Source organism: Gasterosteus aculeatus, chromosome 16 (genome assembly GCF_964276395.1).
Source record: "Gasterosteus aculeatus chromosome 16, fGasAcu3.hap1.1, whole genome shotgun sequence".
Taxonomy (NCBI): Eukaryota; Metazoa; Chordata; class Actinopteri; order Perciformes; family Gasterosteidae; genus Gasterosteus; species Gasterosteus aculeatus.
This window is the reverse complement of record NC_135704.1, coordinates 7998658-8015085: the sequence shown is the minus strand read 5'-3', so window position 1 is coordinate 8015085 and position 16428 is coordinate 7998658. Positions and strand designations below refer to the sequence as shown.

Here is a 16428-nt window from a genome sequence, read left to right as displayed (position 1 = left end):
ACTGTACAGTTCTCTTTTGTTGTAAACATCATTAAAACATTTTCCAAGTGTTTTTATTTCAATTTTAATGCCGTTCAGTTGGACAAATCAAGCAGCTGGAATCCACATGTTGTAGCTACAAGCTGCTCTCAGTGAGTCAGTGACACCATAACTAAAGTAACATCGGGCTTCTGAAACCGTTCTGTCATGTTTGATCCAATCAGTCAGTATCCGCATGCTAACAAGCCAAAGCGACACGTAGAACCACATGCTTGATACACATTGCATGCAAAGTTAGCATTAGCGTGCAGCCCCATACTTGCTAGTGTGGCTGTAAGATATCTGGATTGCAGAGTTTACGGTCTTGACACTACAGTAATTATTTAAGAGAAAATAGCAGAATTTTTTTTTATCTAAAGCGTCAAATGACTTTTTTGAAAGTCTTGATTTTCTTTCAAGCAGGTTTGTAATTTTTACTTGATATGTTGCTAATTATTTGGTCTTTAAAATACTTCCCCTAATAGGATCACTAATTCAGCTAAATATCCCTGATGAAATGCTCGATGCTGTCTGAACCCTGCAGGACGTCAGTGGGGAGACAGAGGAGGTGCAGCGGCGCCTTCGGGCATCGCGGACTCCGCTTGGGCCGACTGGAGGAGAGACACTCAGTTTAAGATCTTCCAACATGAAACACTGCAGAATATTATTAGTTTCTAGTCAGTAATAACAAGCGATATTTTGGTATATTTTGTTTGTAATAAAACTTGGCGTACATTTGACCCCGGAGGAGTCGACATGACCAAAATCAAAAAACTCATTTCAGATCAGAGAGTTAGATGAAATGTGATCATATTGCGCAATTCCACTAATCAATATCGAAGAGAATCAGAGCATCTGGATAAACATTCTAACTCCTTGGTGACTGGATTAGTGGACATTCACTTATTTATTATAGATTATTAATATGGATATATTTATTTAGCACTTAACTGGTTAATGTTAAAATCAAGCTATAACTATTCAATCGAGGTATAATCCCCCTTTAACAGGCTTTTCACCGAGGACACAAAATCAGGTGTAAATAATAAAACTAACAACTGCCGTTAATGTTATGAGCTGTGAGTTTATGAAAAGTGAACGTGTCTGCAGGGACAACGGCCCCCGTGGGAGTTCTAATTTGAATTGTTTGAGATTAGTATTATTTTTTCTCTTTGCAGAATGATTGTGCGAATAAATAAGCATTCAGGAACTTTTGCTTAAAATGTAGATCAAAACATTTGAACATTTGCAATTAACAAACTTCCTTTTGCCTCAAATGTTTCCTTTCATTTTGGCTGTGAGACCATGTGAGTGAGTAAACAGTCTTACCTGAGCCTTCTCTTTCTTTTTTTTCTGGAAAAGATCAAATACAATAAAACAAGTGGATGCTTTGGCACCAGAACAGGCGAGAATGTGACCTTTAAAATTCCCGCTTACTTTTCCTTTTGATTGTTGAATCTCCTGGTAAGTATCGATATCTTCTGTTCTCTGAAGCTCCTGTAGAGGGAACGTGACATTGTAAAGTGATATTTCCCATCAGAGCAGCTGAGTTAAACATTGTCTGGTCATCAAACGCCTTGATGGTTCTCTTTACCTGGTATATGGCGTTATCTCCCTGTTTAGTCAGGTACACCAGAAAGAAAGGGAAAATGCACATGTTCAGCACATACACACCTGAACTCGTGAATAGAATCAGTCTAAATAAATCAATAAGCAGTGGAGAGATGGAAAACATGGATACTCACAGATCCTTCGACGTATCGGGGGTAGATAAACTACAACGAGACCAAGAAAAGGTTGAACTTTTATAAAGAACAAAAAAAAATGAATGTTTTAAAGATCAGGGCTGCACCATGCAGACTTCTTTAATTGTTTGAATCATTGATTAAACATCAGTGTAAAAAACAAACGCCTTCCAATGAGACTTCTGAGACAGAACCAAACATTTGAAGATGTGCTGTGAGACATTGAAACGGACATTTTGCTCTACTAGTTGATGACTTACATATGGGAAACTAGTTTTTAAGTTATTCAAGCGTAATCGGTTAAAACTGAGTTGACTAGCTGGTAACTGGCTGACAGATGATCGTATGGTGGAGCTCACCTTTTCTCTGAAGAAGAGCGCCGTGGCCACGAGGCAGTAAACCACCAGTATCGAGTCCAGGAAGTAGCAGATGACCGGATCGGTGAAAAAAGTCTCTGATGGACAGAAAAGGCCCAACATTTATATTTTATTACTTATCTGCAAGGCTTCAGTATTTCCATATTGTGAGCTATAGAATCTACATATTTGCTCTGGCTAACAGATCCATATTTGACAGGTTATATCAGTTAGGACTATAGAATTATCTTCAGCAGGAAGGTTCCCATTACTGCAGCTCAAAAGCAGCCGGAGTGGTAAAGTGAGTTGATAATATCAAATGAATGGCATTGTATTAAGAGCTAATATCAGGAATCGGGAAACATTTATTGCCATAATATGTCAGACATACAAGGGATTTGACTTGGTGGTTGGTGCGTAACAGCAGACAGTACGACAATGGACGACAAGACAACAGTGCATGTTATGGGTTAGTAGTATAAGGCTATGGGTTAGTTTAAAATAAAGGAATAAAGTTAAAGTTACAAATATTTAAATATGAAAACATAAAGTGCACCATTGAACAGAAAGCGACAAAAGTGACGAGTGAAAAGTGACGTGTGCAGTGTGAAAGAAAGGGACCAGTGGAATGAACATGATACACTAATGCCTTGGAGTATATACTGTAACGTGCACATATCCATGTGCACACCTTGGTAATGTTAATGGTGACTTTGTTTTATTGAAGTGTCCCAGTAGAAAATGACATTGTACATGTTGTGAAATGCACTTTTGTTAGTTTTTAAGTTCACGGTACATGTATGTAGTACATGAACAGCTTTGCACATTCATTAAAGAAGCCCATTGCATTTATTTAGAAATATGCTATTTATATCTATATATGTGTAGATATACATATCTGTATCTAGCTATATATTTATATGTATTGTATATACCTGTACATTGTATTGGAGCGGAGAATTCAGTGAGACCCCCTGAAACAGGAAATAAGAAACTACATATCTGCATGTCGGTAGAGCGAATGTCTTCCTCTCACTTCGGCGGGCTGCTCTGTGGCTTTAGTGAGAATTGTTTATCTCGCTTTGCGGTCGGAAAGAGCAGCCGTGTTTCAAAAACTTTAAATTTAACTGTTTAATTGAAGCTATGACATTGTCGTCAGATTTTAAACTTCCATAGCTGCTTTAGAATGTTGTTACATTCTAAAGCAGCTATAGAAGTTTAAAGTTTAAAACTTTGTTTTGAGCAAATGTTTATTGTGAGCAAACCCACTGGTCAGATGAATTAAACAATTTTGTGGGGGATTTTGTTAACTTTACACCGAGCAAAGACACACAATTGTATTTTGGATTTTAATGGAAATAAAAAAGAATAGAAATAGAAAAAAGTAGAAAAAGAACAAATAAAACGTCACTGTGTCATTTGAGGAAAACAAAGAGCTGCAACAAGAGGAAATTTAGTCGCTACGTTAAATAATGAGATCATTTTTCTTTTGAATATTATTGAACATAATTGATCACACTTATCCTTAACGCTAACACTGATAATTATCTAGTGATTGTTTGTTACTAAGCATGTATTTGGACTTTTTCATAATAAAGCAAACGGAGCTATTCGAGTTAAAATAGCACACGGTTGTTAGCGTGTGCAAGCAGTGAAGCACGTGTATCAACGTGTTCATGGCAGAAACACTGCTTAACAAAGAGTGAGTTCTTCTGCTGAGCGACTGTCGATGTTTTATCCTCACAGAGAACCAACAGCCGGAATTCACCTTCAGTGTTTTCACACTCAGTAAAGTGTCTGCAGGGAGATTATTTATTCACACTCGCTTTCTTTCATCATGATGATTCTGATCGAAATACTTGACAAGACTTAAAAGTGTTTTTTTATCATTTTGAATACATATTTTTGCTCAACCCGAGTTTATACTGCATAAAAGGGACAACGTGGAAAACATCAAATACACACAAAATTCTACTCATGAAAACTTCTTAAGTTAAACCCAAAGGAAATAAATGCAGTGCATTTTTGGGGTAATTTGTTCTGACAGTTTTGCATTTATTTTTTGCAACATGTGATTTAGGAAGAAGCTTTTGAAAAGAGTGGGAGGAATAAAAAAGCTCCTTCAGTATGTGGAATTAAAGAGCAATGAACATAATGTTTAGTAATATGTTTGCTGCATGATTGAGTATCATTTTACTCCCAGTGTTCCATGTCACTATTCTGTGACATTAAATGGAAAACGTGATCACTCTCTCATTACAAAACCTTAAACAGCTACGTTTACTGCCAGTTATCCGAGCAGAAAAGGCCTTACAGAGATTTTTATTACAGATGTTGAATATTAAGACGCAGTCGGGTTCAGTCATAAACTGATTCACCATCAGTCTATTAAACCCGCTGCTGTTTTCCGACGCCGGCCCGGTTATTTCGGCGTCCTTCAGCCCATAGACAAACATTTCAGCCCAAACTCAATCACAAAGTCAAGAAAGCGTCTTACCAGTTGAGGCAACGGGCACCAGGAGCCCAAACAGCACCAACACACCTGTCCTCATCGCGCCCATGTCTCTCTCTGTGCTCTGTTCTGTGCTTCTCTTTCGTTCTGTCTCTCTTTGTTGCCTCTGGTTGCTTCACTCTTACTCTCTGTGATCAGAGGAAGTGGCTGAACTGTCAATGGACTGAGACGTCGGCTGTGGGACCTTCAAAGTGCTGAACATCCGTCAGCCCCCACGTCAAGTTCAAACCCCTTGAAATACTAGTTGTGCTAAAACTACAAAACTAGTTCACATGTACAGTCAACTCACAATTTCTGAAAATTAGATTTAATAGAGGTTATATATTAGACAACAATCTGACATGTGATGAATTGTGTTCCTTTATTCTCCTAAACTGCATTGCATCCGCTTTTCAAGGTAGTTGTAGGGAAGAATAACATTTTAAAAAGCAGTATATGTCACAGGGCTGTATTTAGAAATGTGGCAGGAAGACTAAACCGGAAGTTATCAGAGTAGAAATCAGATTATCGAGATTGTTAAATACAAAATGCGCCCGTCGGTGAACAACTAGAGAAATATAAAGAGTCCGTCCGCTGACTGCAGGGGGATTGATTTTGACATTTGCATCTGGTTACGGCCCGTTTAAGTAACTGTGTTCAAAAGGTCATTTGAGATAAGTTGACCCCCATTATACGCAAATGTCAGTGTGTGTCTGTGTAAAGGAAGAGGTTACAGAAATGAGACCTTTCCACAAAGTTGCGTCAGTCTTCAGTTGCATAATCGCACTGATCTGTGACACTGACAGAGACGATGGAACAAGCAGCGATGAAAGCAAAAGCAGTTGAAAATTCAGGAAGTTGACTTTATTTTTACATTTAGACGTAAAATGTTCAGGGGCTTGTGACTGAGTCCTGACTCCTGAGGCCTTTCATTACACGCCCACATTGAAGCTTCTGGACACCGTCTGTGAATAAGCTGTTTGCATCTGACTCCGGAGCAGATCAGTGTGCTTTATCAAGCCCGACCCGAGACCCCTTGATTGACACCTCAGACCTCATGTAGGCCACAGTGGCAAAATTTGGGGCGTGTCACTAAAATCATAAGACAATCTTCAGTAGTTTCACTTGGTTGCAATCCTTTACATCGTGGCTGGATTCAGCTAAATCCTCCGCTGCACCTTCAATTCAAATTAAAACACAATACTTAAAATAACTTATAAAAGGTATTGTTAGTCATGCTTGAAATGTTGAACGTGTGACTAATATTTAATCATATGTGATATTATTAGAAGGATTAGACTGATACATAAGTGTCATGGATGACCTAGTTTATATTTCTTTGCATTTAGGCTACAGTCCAACAGTCCTGTTCTCTAGTGAATCTGTTTCTGATTAACAGGTGACTTAATAAATGAAAGCAATGTTTTCCTACAGAAATCCATTTTCATTTTCTGGACTGGAATTGTTGCTCTTTTGTATAATATTATATAATTGTAGCGTACCGTTACAGTCCTTAATCAATTGGCTAAAATTTGAGGGTTTTTGGCGGAGCTGCTAAACATCTGAAACGTGACAACGAGATTATTGATAGCAAGATAAAAATGTTAGGGGCCACTGATTTATAATTTTACAATGTTTTGTATTGTGTTGACGTTAGAGTTAGCGGTCTGATGTCTTGTTAATGGAAATCATCGTCTGAAAGGTTATTATTGAATTCGAATCTGATGTTAAACAAGATGTTTGAGTAAAGTACACAAGTATTGTGTCTCAAAATTGTAGTCTTAAGACAGTCCATGACAAACATAAAGTCATGTCAGTGTGTTGTGTTTAAACTTGAATAACTAAATAAATGTTTAAATGAGCAGGGCGTGTGTCTGCTGTTGAACACGTGACTCCCTGGGTGTGTCTTAAAGTCACATGACCCTGATGTTAGACTTCTTTGCTAAAGCGTTGGTCATAAAGTGTAAAAAAGAGGAACTAAACTGACCTTAAAGCTGCCAGTATGCCAATATAAGAAGTTTATTAGTGGGTTTTTTCTGGGATTTGCGCCTCATCATCCTAACGAATCCGTGCGCTTGAGTTTTGTTTCTCTTTTTTTGCTTGTTGTTGTTGAGGTAACGTTAGCCCGACTAGCCGCTAAGCTAGCGTTAGCTAACTCTTGTGTTGCTGTGATTCTCCCCGACGAGCAGCCAGAGACGAACCCGAGGAACATGACGCAGATCGGCGGTGTGCAGCCATGGTTCCTGGGAGTGACGTTGCAGTTGATTTTAGGTGATTATCCCTCGTGTTTACTTTCTTTTATTAACAATTACACAGCGAGCAAAACTGTACCGTTACCGAAGGTCACAGATGAACTGCCCCCAACCAGCGCCGCAGCGCCGGGGAGAGCTTCAGTTAGCCACCGGCTCCTCTGCTTCATGGGCATTTAATCTGCAACGACTTCACGGAAATGAAACGTTAAGTTATTGTTCTTTCTATTCTCAAACTCTCCACACATTGTACTGCACGGATACAGCCAGAAGTATTCCATATTATATTGCATTATGCTGCTGCAACGTCACTGGATCTTCGTGGCAAATATTCTGACTTGATAGAAGTTGGGACAATGAGTTGTTTAACAAGTGGACAGACAAATAATCCGCATAACTTCAATTTGCAATGTTTTTGTTATTTGAGATGGTTTTAGCCGTCGTTTGGACGTGGCCTATTAAAGGAATTCCCCTCCTCGTGCACGTCCGTCTCACTAGTTTCTGGCGTTTTATCGACAGAAAGATTGATTTCCAGCCCTGTTCTTTATTACTATAATAAACCATATAGGGTTTGGCTTATTGTGGTACGTACTACTTAAAGCGTGGGGCTCTACGGTTCAATCCACTTCCTCCTTGTGTTTGATAATCACACCACGGAGTTACTTCTCCTTTATCAACCATTTAAAATACTCTTCTAAAAACAAGTTTTTCTTCGAGATCCAAATGAATTATTGGTTTTTAGATGTCACTGCGAGCCTGGTATCGAATATGACATGACTTGCGTGTGTATTTTTAAACGTATGTTAACTAGTCAAGGGTCTGAATACCGATTAAGCTTGTCCCAGCCTAACCTAACAAGACCAAGAGAAAATAGGCATTTTCAGATAAAAATGGAAAGGAAAATCTTAAGGTTGAACTCCAATCGGGGTCTTTACTCACTTATAGTGAAATCCTGTAATCAAAATGAGCCCATCATGCAGATTGAAAAAACCTAAGCCTTTAACTTAAATTCAGAAGTGTTTTATTTATTACTGTTGGTTGAAATCCTATTTATTTAATGTACATCTCAGTGATCCTCGTCTAGACTCTCAACATACGCTTCTTGCAGCTGCTGTGCTGCACCAGGGTTTGGCTACAGTGGCCCCTCCGACAACAGCCCAAACCACTGCCGCCCCGCACAAAGACCCCGGCAGGCCTGAGAAAGGAAACTACGTGGTCGCCAGTAGCAACGGTACTGCCTGTTTACTGGCGTCCATGGGTCTCCAGCTCAACGTCACCTTCAACTCACAAAATAAGGTGCCTAAATATAACCCACCGCGCAGATGTCTGAATTCCGCTGGAGCTAAATATACAGACGCATTAACAAGTTTGCAATGCTAAATGTTAACGTCTGTTCTACAGACGGTGCAGGAGGTTCTGAACCTTCGGCCCAATGTGACAAAGGCCTCCGGGTCATGTGAGTCGGACAGGGCCTCCCTGCTGCTCTCGTCGGAGGCAGAGAAGATCAACCTCACCTTTATCTTCACTCTGGTAAGTCACTGAGGGTATTTGTTGCCTGCTTATTTTGTGTGTCCGCGCTTCATGCTCCTCGGACTTGTCAATCTTAAGCCTAGTTTATGCTTCTGCGCTTTCAGAGCGACGCAGACGCAAGCCCCCCTTGCCCATTTTTCTAGGCTTGCGTCGCTGTCAACGCAAGCGACGCAAGCCTCCCGCAGCGCACCAGGCTGCGATTGGTCCGCTAACTACGTCCTTTACGGAGTCTCACATTTCCGCTTTCATAGCCCGATACCGCCATTATTAAAACGAAGAATGTTTATGAGAGAACGGAGCAGATTGAAGAACCTTTGATGGAAGAAATCCGTAAATATGACCGCTTATACACGCCGCCATCGGCGGGTTGTAGAAGCGGGTTGGATTCACAGAGGGAAATCGCCGCAAACGCCGGTTTGCCGGTCGAGAGGTGCACAATGTTGTGGAGGAAAATACGGGACAAATGCGTCTGCGATAAAAAGCAACAGTGGCGATGCACGGGGCAATAAAGTCTATGATAAATAAATAAACCAACAAACAACTTCCACATACAAAGACGTGAGTTTCTAGGTCGTCTTTGACCAAAACACGTTACTTAACGACGCAGAAGCATGCGCCAGCCTTAAGCCAGGAAAGGTGGACAAAGGCCCCCCCCTCACAACCATGTGCACTAAACCCCTTGTACTTCATGAAGTAGCCACTAGGCGCCAGATGGAGCTTGCGTTAAACTCCCTTTACTGCAACATAACTGACTTCTGTCGGTCTCACTGTCTTCTCTCCAGAATGCCACGTCCAAGAAGTACCACCTGAGTGAAGTGTCTCTGTCAGCAGACTTGCCAGACATGAAAGGTGAGTCCATTAAACCCACCAGTTCCTATGGCAACTACTTTTATCTGGTTAAATAAGCACGTGATCCAACTCCGTTGTTTGTAATTTAATCTGGATTTTTGCGGTTTCGTGTCACATGTACAAAGACGCAGTGATTCTGTGTTGTAAACTACTTTTAATTTAGACGGGGAAGGAACTATTTTGACTAGGTGCTACTTAATGTTTTACTTTAACACAGAGACCTTTCCTTCAGTAGAAAACCAGCCGCTCTGTAACCGTTGAATGCGTCACGTTTCGTTGGTCCCGTCACTGCTCCTACTCCCGTAACGAGTGCCTCCCCGTGCTCCCGCTGTAGAGCGCTTCTCAGCCACCAACCGCAGTCTGGACTCGCTGCGGGGCACCTTTGGGTTCTCGTACATGTGCCACGAGGAGCAGACTCTGACTGTGGCCCAGAATTTCTCCATCAACACCTTCCAGCTGCAGGTGCAGCCGTTCGGTCTCAGCGGAGATCAGTTTGGAGCAGGTAGGCCCTCCGCCCAGTCGCCTCGAGGTTCAAATGAATGTGCTTCGTCTCGCTTTAATGCCCCCCCCCCCCCTCTCTCTCTCTCGCTCTCTCTCAGCGGAGGAATGCCAGTTGGATGAAGACGACATGTTGATCCCCATCGTAGTGGGCGCAGCTCTTGCCGGCCTGGTCCTCATCGTGCTCCTGGCGTACCTCATCGGGAGGAAGCGGAGCCACGCCGGCTACCAGACCATCTGAGGTCTCATGTCCCCAGAGACCAGAGCGCGCAGCTGCCGACTCTTAAGATTAACCACTGTTTCATTAGACTACTAAACCCCCCCCCCCCCCGCCTCTCCTTGCATCTGCGTGTGCTGTTATTTGCCCTCATGAGTAACACTAGTCATTGTCACTTTGAGGTTGATAAGCCTTTTTTTTCTGAACTGGGGCGCTCATTTTTGGAAAGAAAAGGGGGCTTTGTTTGGAGATTGAGATGAATTGGGGGGGGGGGGGGGGGGGGGGGACCTACCGGTACTACGTGAAGCTGAGCGTGGATGTTGATCAATAAGAGTTCTCAAATTGTATTCTACTATTTATGATTTCTGTGAAAGGAACTTTGAGGGATTGTGTGACTTTGATGGAAAAGCTACTGTAGCTTTTCTTGTTGTTCATCTGCTTTGAAGACCTTTTTGTGGTCTTTCCCCAAATGAGGTTTGTTATTATAAAGGGAATATTTTTGACTAAGTTAATCCACTTCATACAGGAAAGATCTGAGGTTTCTTTTCAGCCCTAGCTTGCAGATTTTATGTGAACCTACTAAAATCACAATGAACTAATCTTAAAAAGGACATGCAAGGAGTCAAAGTTAAAATGCATTTAGGAATTTATTTTGTTCACTGGAATGGGTGTGAAATATGTCCCTTATTTCCCTCTTCAGGGTACCTAACTGATTTTATAGGGGTACTTTGTAAGATAATTGTTTATGGCCAAATTCAAGGCACAGATTTTCCCAAAATGTGACATTATTTGAGGAATGATGGTTTGCAGTCTGTTACAATGTTTGCACCAAACAGGAGTTTCCCTCAAACAAACTAAAATACACTCTCATACACCCACTTCTCTCGGGTGGATGAGAACGTTCACGACATCCTGTAGGTGTAATAACACGCTGGACGTTTTTAAATCCACTGGTTGTCTAGTTTTTGTTTCCTTTCCCCTAAATATGATTCATACCGTGTTTTTTTTTTTTTTTCTTTAGTGGAAGAAGTTGCACTAAAGTTATCTCAAATATTGTCTTCTAAGGACTAAAGTGTCCAGGGACATGTGTCCTGTGTTATTCAGTGCCTTCCCAGCTGTAACATAGATGGGATTAAAGTAAATACCATGGAGGTACCTGCTCACTGCCTGGGACACCGTCTGTGTGTCTCCCGTAGCCCTCATATACTGTTACTACCACGCATGTGCATTGTTTGATGTGGGAGAAAGTGCAGATGTTTGTTATCTTGGTTATGTTTTTATCCACCGTGATCTAAATGTCCATGTAGTGATTTAATTGGGTTTTAATTGATTTGTTTGAGCCGTTTTCTAAAGGAGAGGTCAATAAACGTGTATGAACACTATTTGATTCATTTTGGCCGTTGTACGTTCATTCAGCGGTTGTCAAACTGGTTTCTGGTTTGTTTGGACTTAATAAAAGAGTCAATGCACTATTCTAGAATAATAGTGCTGTTGAATCCTGCAAATGCATGAATAGTTTAGAGCCCTTTTTTCATGTAAGGGGGTTTACATCCTGCAGGTGTGAATGACTGATTATTAAATTCTCTTTAGTGTTACTGTCCAGTTTCATCACATCTCTGCTCCTCAGTGTGTCCGTCTGTATTCGCAGCGTGGAGGAAAGACGTCCCGCGGTGTTTGGTAAACACATGGTGTTGTCTGCTACGATCGGCCCCAGGCACCAAAAATGGAACATTGAAATGACCCTTTTTTCTTTCCCTTTATTTGGCAGAGGCAGTTTTGCGGTAAGCTAGATCAGGGAAAAGATTAGAGAGATTAACAGGTTTGTGTAGTTTGAACAGGTTAACTGAGATATATTTCCCTCTTTCAATTAAAATAAATATAAAACGGAATTTCAAAGCAATTGTTTCCCTCCCAAACTACTGCAAAAATAATACTTCTATAGTGCATGTCCTAAAATCAGTGGCAGTTTTAAATAGATAAGTATCAGGTTTGATGAATGAATGTTTTTATAGCAGCTGACATTCTGTTTAGTGTGAGATCTCAACACAAGCAACACAAGAAGCCCCCAGTAGTGCATCTGGTGGTGGATCAACTGTCATCATAGTACAGTTGTTACATGGAGGGGGAGGGGGAGGGGGGGGGGGGTGCTGAATCCAACACTTTACGGCCTTCCGGATTCTTCCTCCAGTATTCTGTGTCTACATTTCTCTCTGAGTTTATCAATGGTCGCCGTCGACAAGCTCCCAGGTTCTGTGAAGATTTTCTGTGAACAGAGTTTGAGAGAATTTCACCAAATTGATGAAGGTTCAGGATTATTTCCCTCTTAAGACGTTTACGCAGCTAGAAGGCCGACCGAATAAGCTTCAGCTTCACCTTATCCACGAATAACACTCTCTGCAAACAAGGATTTTGCATTCCAGAAGTGGATCAAATCCCTCACATGGCACTTATTTTTCTAATTATTATAATACTATAATCTATTCTCTGTGCAATCTGTCAAAGATGCAACACGGAAGAATTCCCCACTATTTCCAGCGTCTGATGATTTAAAAAAACGAAAATATATATTTTTAAATGTTCCTAAATTAATGAATACACGTATGAATAGTACACTGTAAATATTTGGGTGTACATTTTGAGGTATCTGGCTTTTCTCGTGGTTTCACCACCTACTAAGTTTGCTTTCCTTTCGCGCCGCACCTGCATGAAGGTGTGGCAGTCCAGGGTGAAAGCGCCGCAGGTGATTTGTTTAAAGCACTCGCACACGTCGGTCAATGAGCGAGCTCGGAGGATCTCTGGCTGGTGGTGAATGATGAGAGTCAGCGCAGCGCGGAAAAGAACCTTGGAGCCCTCGTAGAAAAGGCAATCCCAAATTCGCAAAACCGTCTGCAAGAAAGGAGAAACGGTGCACAGACGCCTGTAAAACATCACCACGGACTCCTCATTTGTCTCCAGCGTTAAAGAGAACGCTTCCGTACCTCAATTGGGAGAATGTCGATGTAGAGGCAGATGAACCAGCGGGACACCACGAGTGTCCATATGCCGGGATACTGGGCCATGAGCTGTCCCACTGCGGGGGCTTTGGCCTTCACCAGCTCCCCGAGAACCTCCTGGTCAGTCTTCAGGCCCATCATGGCCGGGCTGTAGAAGTCTGCAATATCCACCAAGTAGATGAGGTTTTTATTTTCTTTGTCCAATACTTCCTGGGTGCAGTAGTGATCGCTTGTTGTGCGCTGGCCCTTTCTTTCTGTTTCTCAGATCAAATCTAAATGTTGCATATTACGTTTGTCCAGAAGGTGTCAGTCATTACAAATACGTTGCCTCAACTACCCTGATATTTATTTAAGACATCAGTGACCAAACCCTGCTGCAAGTGCACCACAAAAAAATACAGTTATTGGTTTAAACAAGTAACAAGAGGATCACTTTACAGCATAATAAAATGACGAAGAACACATTTGAATGAAAGGGGGTCGAGCAGTGACATGATCTGGTCTTTCTTCCCCTCATAAAGAGGAACGTGTGCAAACCTTTGTTGCAGGTGGGTTAAATGAGTGCACCGAACCACTCCCGGGCCAAATAATGCCTGTGGGTAGAAAAAGAAACGGTACCTGGGAGCATTCTGCCCAACAACGCGTCCATGAGCCAGAAGGACTTCTCTTCATCTTTGGTGATGATCATGAGGTAGCCCGCGATGAAGTTCATGCCCTGACATGAACAGAACAGCCTGCTGGCATTCACTACTGTAGCTCATTCTGACATGTGTGTGCAAACACGTGACAGAACCGGATACATCCAACAACATATTTGAAAAAGTTAGTGAAGGATGTCTCACTAATATATCGTCAATATAGTTGTGATGACATTCTTGCATGTCTGGGAAAGCATAAAGTAAATGTACTCTTTTAATTCTTTACCATTAGTAAACATCCTCTGCCTTTATTTGACCTAAAGATGGTGCAAAATGTGCCTTATTGGGTTTTCTGTCCAGGAAACAAAGTGAATATTGCTCAAGCAAACAAACCATTTAGAGAAAACTCTTCCCATGTGTATGAATTGATAATAAGAGACCAGCCAGTCCTGTTCTTTGGGCAAACAGATGCTATGTTAACAGTGGGGAGGAGAAATGGATTTGTTCACCTGACAGTATCCCACTTCCGTGTTGTGGTGTCCGTAGGCCAGCAGCACATTGTACAAAGCCCCCTGCAGGCTGGGCTCTGCTCTGCTTTGGAAGAGGACGTTGTCAGGAAAGGTCCTGTGCATGTCTGGGGTGGTGGGGACCGGGGAGACGGGATGAGCACCCTTCTTCACGGCATCCAGACTCTTTGTGTGCTTCTAACTGACATTGGTGATGCCTCTGTCGCATTCACCACATACCAATAGCCTGAAACTAACGCAGCTGAATGGAATTAAATCCTCTTTACTTTGACTTGTTGACAAAATGCCTTTAGCGTGCACCTGTACGGATGGTTTCCTTCAGCTTGGTGTCGTGCTCCATGGCCAGCAGAGACTGGTAATGACCCGGTTTGCTCTCCAGGCGCTCCTGTGCACCGCTGGCTGCCATCCAAATCCTGGCCCGGTGCTCATTGGGGACGCCCTTACGCACGTAGCGTTTCACTTGTAAAAAAGATGTTGTAATTAAAGCCACATGACCACCGCGGAGGCACCAGAGAGCAATTGTTCGTCTGTTGCCTGATACCTGTCAGGTTCTTCTCCACGTGTGGTTTCTCCTGAAGGAGCTTGGACCATCTCATCGAGCGGCGGTCGAGGACGGCTACGTACTCGTTCATCATCTCCTGGTAGGATTCAAAGTCGTGAGGTCTCTCGAAGCCGTAGGGGTCGATCCTGAGGAGGCAGATCCACACAGGTCAGCACCGTGCGGCCGCCGTGCACTAAGTTCACGAGTGTGAAGCGGCGGCTGACATCTGGGGTCACTCCCCCCCCACCCCTTTCCCCTTGCTCCTGTCCCCTGATGACAGACATTACAACAGCCTCCAAGAGGTTGGGTTTCTGCTGTGTGGAGATCAAGTGGCTGGATGGTTACTCCGTTTTAAATTACTCTCAGGTGAGATTGGTGGCTTGGAGGAACATTCAGGCTCAACAGAATAAACTAGTATATTTTCCACAAAGTAATGCTCAGCTAGGATATTTTACTTTGTATTTGACCTCTAAAAAATAAATGCGTTACATGTTTGAATAAAACAAAACTTACAAATGCAAAGAGTTGATGAAAATAAGCTGATAATAATAAAGAAGATAAATAAAGAACAAACATTTAACAACGATACCCAACAGAAAGTGATGAAGTCAGAGTGAACGCGACATCACCAGCAAGCTCACCTTTCACTGCCGTTATTACATGTAAGAGGTTGAGAAGCGGTTCCTTTCATTTCCATTGTGCCTTCCGCTGCAGGTAGAAGTCCGCCGAGGATATTTAACAAGCGGCACACAGGAGCTTATTCCATTTCTTTTCCTTGGATTAGATCCGGCTGCTGCAAAGGTAAATAACAAAGCAGTCTGAGTCTCGAATGTCTCAGCTTACTGCGAGAGGAGGGGCTAGTTAGAGCAACACCCAGGTGAGATCCACAGGTATGGGCTTCATTTGCATGCAAAACAATTGGAGGAAGAGAAAAGGTCATGGTTACTTGTGTCACTTTTACATATGATGATCTACCCATGATTTACCGAAAATAAAGTGTTGATGGTGAAGTATTGTTCCCTTTTCAGGAACAGAGCACAAACCCGTTCCCCCTCCCTTGAAATCCCGCCTTTAGAAATACCAATTGTTCAGCAGTTTCAGTTGCATCTGAAAAGACCTAAATGGTATTTGAAGTGTCTCCACACTGTGAGGAATATTTAATATCAATGCTGCTCACGAGTGGCCGGAAATCAGCTATTTCGCCCCCAAAAACGGTTCAAACAGTAAAATATAAACTCACTGTGAGATTGTTACTCGAGAGGATAATGAGGACATGCTGGTTTCCATAAACGACGTGTCAACATTGGTTTGTCATTGACAGTATGTGCACTGTAACAGGCTCAGCTTCCTGTAAATATTCACACTGGACATTCAAAAGGAAACTGCCTCAGTGGCTTCTATTGCAAGTGACGGGTCCTTAGGAAAGACACAAGAAAAATATATATATATATATTCAAGTAGCAGCTCTGCCGCTGTTCCCTTCATTCTCACTGGTGCCTCCGTTATGCCTTTACGTTGATGGTCAGCTATTAAAGCAAACTACGGAAACAAAGGCCGTCACCTTATTGGAGCAGAATGTTGTGGTTCGTGAGCAGGCTCTCAGTTCCTCGTCTCCTTAAAACCACTTTTGCGAAACACAATTTCACGCTGACTGGAAGTTGGAAGTCCTTTGCAGAAGACGGCTCAGCACGTAGATTCAATATCACCTGACCTGCCGCGTATTAGGAAGTACAGCGAGGATGTTAAAACTTTACACTACCAGTCTGATGCCAGAGA

At 42.2% G+C, this 16428-nt stretch overlaps 3 protein-coding genes across 7 annotated transcripts; 1 reads left to right on the top strand and 2 right to left on the bottom strand.

Annotated features, from left to right (window-relative positions):
* Positions 1–45: 45 nt before the first annotated feature.
* Positions 46–4791, bottom strand: LOC120833760 (uncharacterized). Of its 3 annotated transcripts, XM_040201198.2 has the most exons (7): positions 4617–4788; positions 2123–2217; positions 1764–1793; positions 1613–1633; positions 1456–1515; positions 1348–1371; positions 46–629 (listed from the first exon to the last, which is right to left on the bottom strand). In XM_040201198.2, the coding sequence occupies exons 1-7, from the start codon at positions 4678–4680 to the stop codon at positions 567–569; spliced, it is 357 nt and encodes a 118-aa protein (XP_040057132.2). In that variant the 5' UTR covers positions 4681–4788; the 3' UTR covers positions 46–566. The 3 variants fall into 3 exon arrangements, with proteins under 3 accessions (XP_040057132.2, XP_077946378.1, XP_040057133.2); XM_078090252.1 differs by having other exon boundaries at positions 1348–1515; positions 4617–4791; XM_040201199.2 differs by lacking the exon at positions 1348–1371 and having other exon boundaries at positions 4617–4787.
* Positions 4792–6486: 1695 nt separating this feature from the next.
* On the top strand, positions 6487–11335 carry lamp1b (lysosomal associated membrane protein 1b). 2 transcript variants are annotated; one of them, XM_040201703.2, is made up of 6 exons: positions 6487–6881; positions 7968–8155; positions 8261–8389; positions 9172–9238; positions 9573–9740; positions 9838–11335. In XM_040201703.2, exons 1-6 carry the CDS (start codon positions 6821–6823, stop codon positions 9975–9977), a joined length of 753 nt encoding a protein of 250 aa, XP_040057637.2. In that variant the 5' UTR covers positions 6487–6820; the 3' UTR covers positions 9978–11335. The 2 variants fall into 2 exon arrangements, with proteins under 2 accessions (XP_040057637.2, XP_077946362.1); XM_078090236.1 differs by lacking the exon at positions 6487–6881 and adding an exon at positions 6945–7066 and having other exon boundaries at positions 7930–8155.
* A 355-nt stretch (positions 11336–11690) lies between these two features.
* On the bottom strand, positions 11691–16333 carry LOC120833996 (growth hormone-regulated TBC protein 1-A). 2 transcript variants are annotated; one of them, XM_078090232.1, is made up of 9 exons: positions 16214–16333; positions 15294–15445; positions 14653–14798; positions 14412–14570; positions 14094–14218; positions 13565–13661; positions 12932–13104; positions 12654–12839; positions 11691–12216 (listed from the first exon to the last, which is right to left on the bottom strand). In XM_078090232.1, the coding sequence occupies exons 2-9, from the start codon at positions 15347–15349 to the stop codon at positions 12115–12117; spliced, it is 1044 nt and encodes a 347-aa protein (XP_077946358.1). In that variant the 5' UTR covers positions 15350–15445; positions 16214–16333; the 3' UTR covers positions 11691–12114. The 2 variants fall into 2 exon arrangements, with proteins under 2 accessions (XP_077946358.1, XP_040057635.1); XM_040201701.2 differs by lacking the exon at positions 16214–16333 and having other exon boundaries at positions 15294–15493.
* Positions 16334–16428: the final 95 nt, after the last annotated feature.

Bases quoted from the DNA above. Each gene is read 5' to 3' on its own strand.
- LOC120833760 (XM_078090252.1), bottom strand. From the start codon at position 4,680: ATGGGCGCGATGAGGACAGGTGTGTTGGTGCTGTTTGGGCTCCTGGTG. The intron at 1,794-2,122 runs GTGAGCTCCACC...GTCTCGTTGTAG, and splicing joins CGCTCTTCTTCAGAGAAAAG to TTTATCTACCCCCGATACGT. The intron at 1,516-1,612 runs GTAAAGAGAACC...TTCCCTCTACAG, and splicing joins GAGATAACGCCATATACCAG to GAGCTTCAGAGAACAGAAGA.
- lamp1b (XM_078090236.1), top strand. From the start codon at position 6,960: ATGAACTGCCCCCAACCAGCGCCGCAGCGCCGGGGAGAGCTTCAGTTA. The intron at 9,239-9,572 runs GTGAGTCCATTA...CTCCCGCTGTAG, and splicing joins AGACTTGCCAGACATGAAAG to AGCGCTTCTCAGCCACCAAC. The intron at 9,741-9,837 runs GTAGGCCCTCCG...GCTCTCTCTCAG, and splicing joins CGGAGATCAGTTTGGAGCAG to CGGAGGAATGCCAGTTGGAT.
- LOC120833996 (XM_078090232.1), bottom strand. From the start codon at position 15,349: ATGGAAATGAAAGGAACCGCTTCTCAACCTCTTACATGTAATAACGGC. The intron at 14,571-14,652 runs GTATCAGGCAAC...CTTTTTTACAAG, and splicing joins CGTGGAGAAGAACCTGACAG to TGAAACGCTACGTGCGTAAG. The intron at 13,105-13,564 runs GTACCGTTTCTT...TGGATATTGCAG, and splicing joins GTTGGGCAGAATGCTCCCAG to ACTTCTACAGCCCGGCCATG.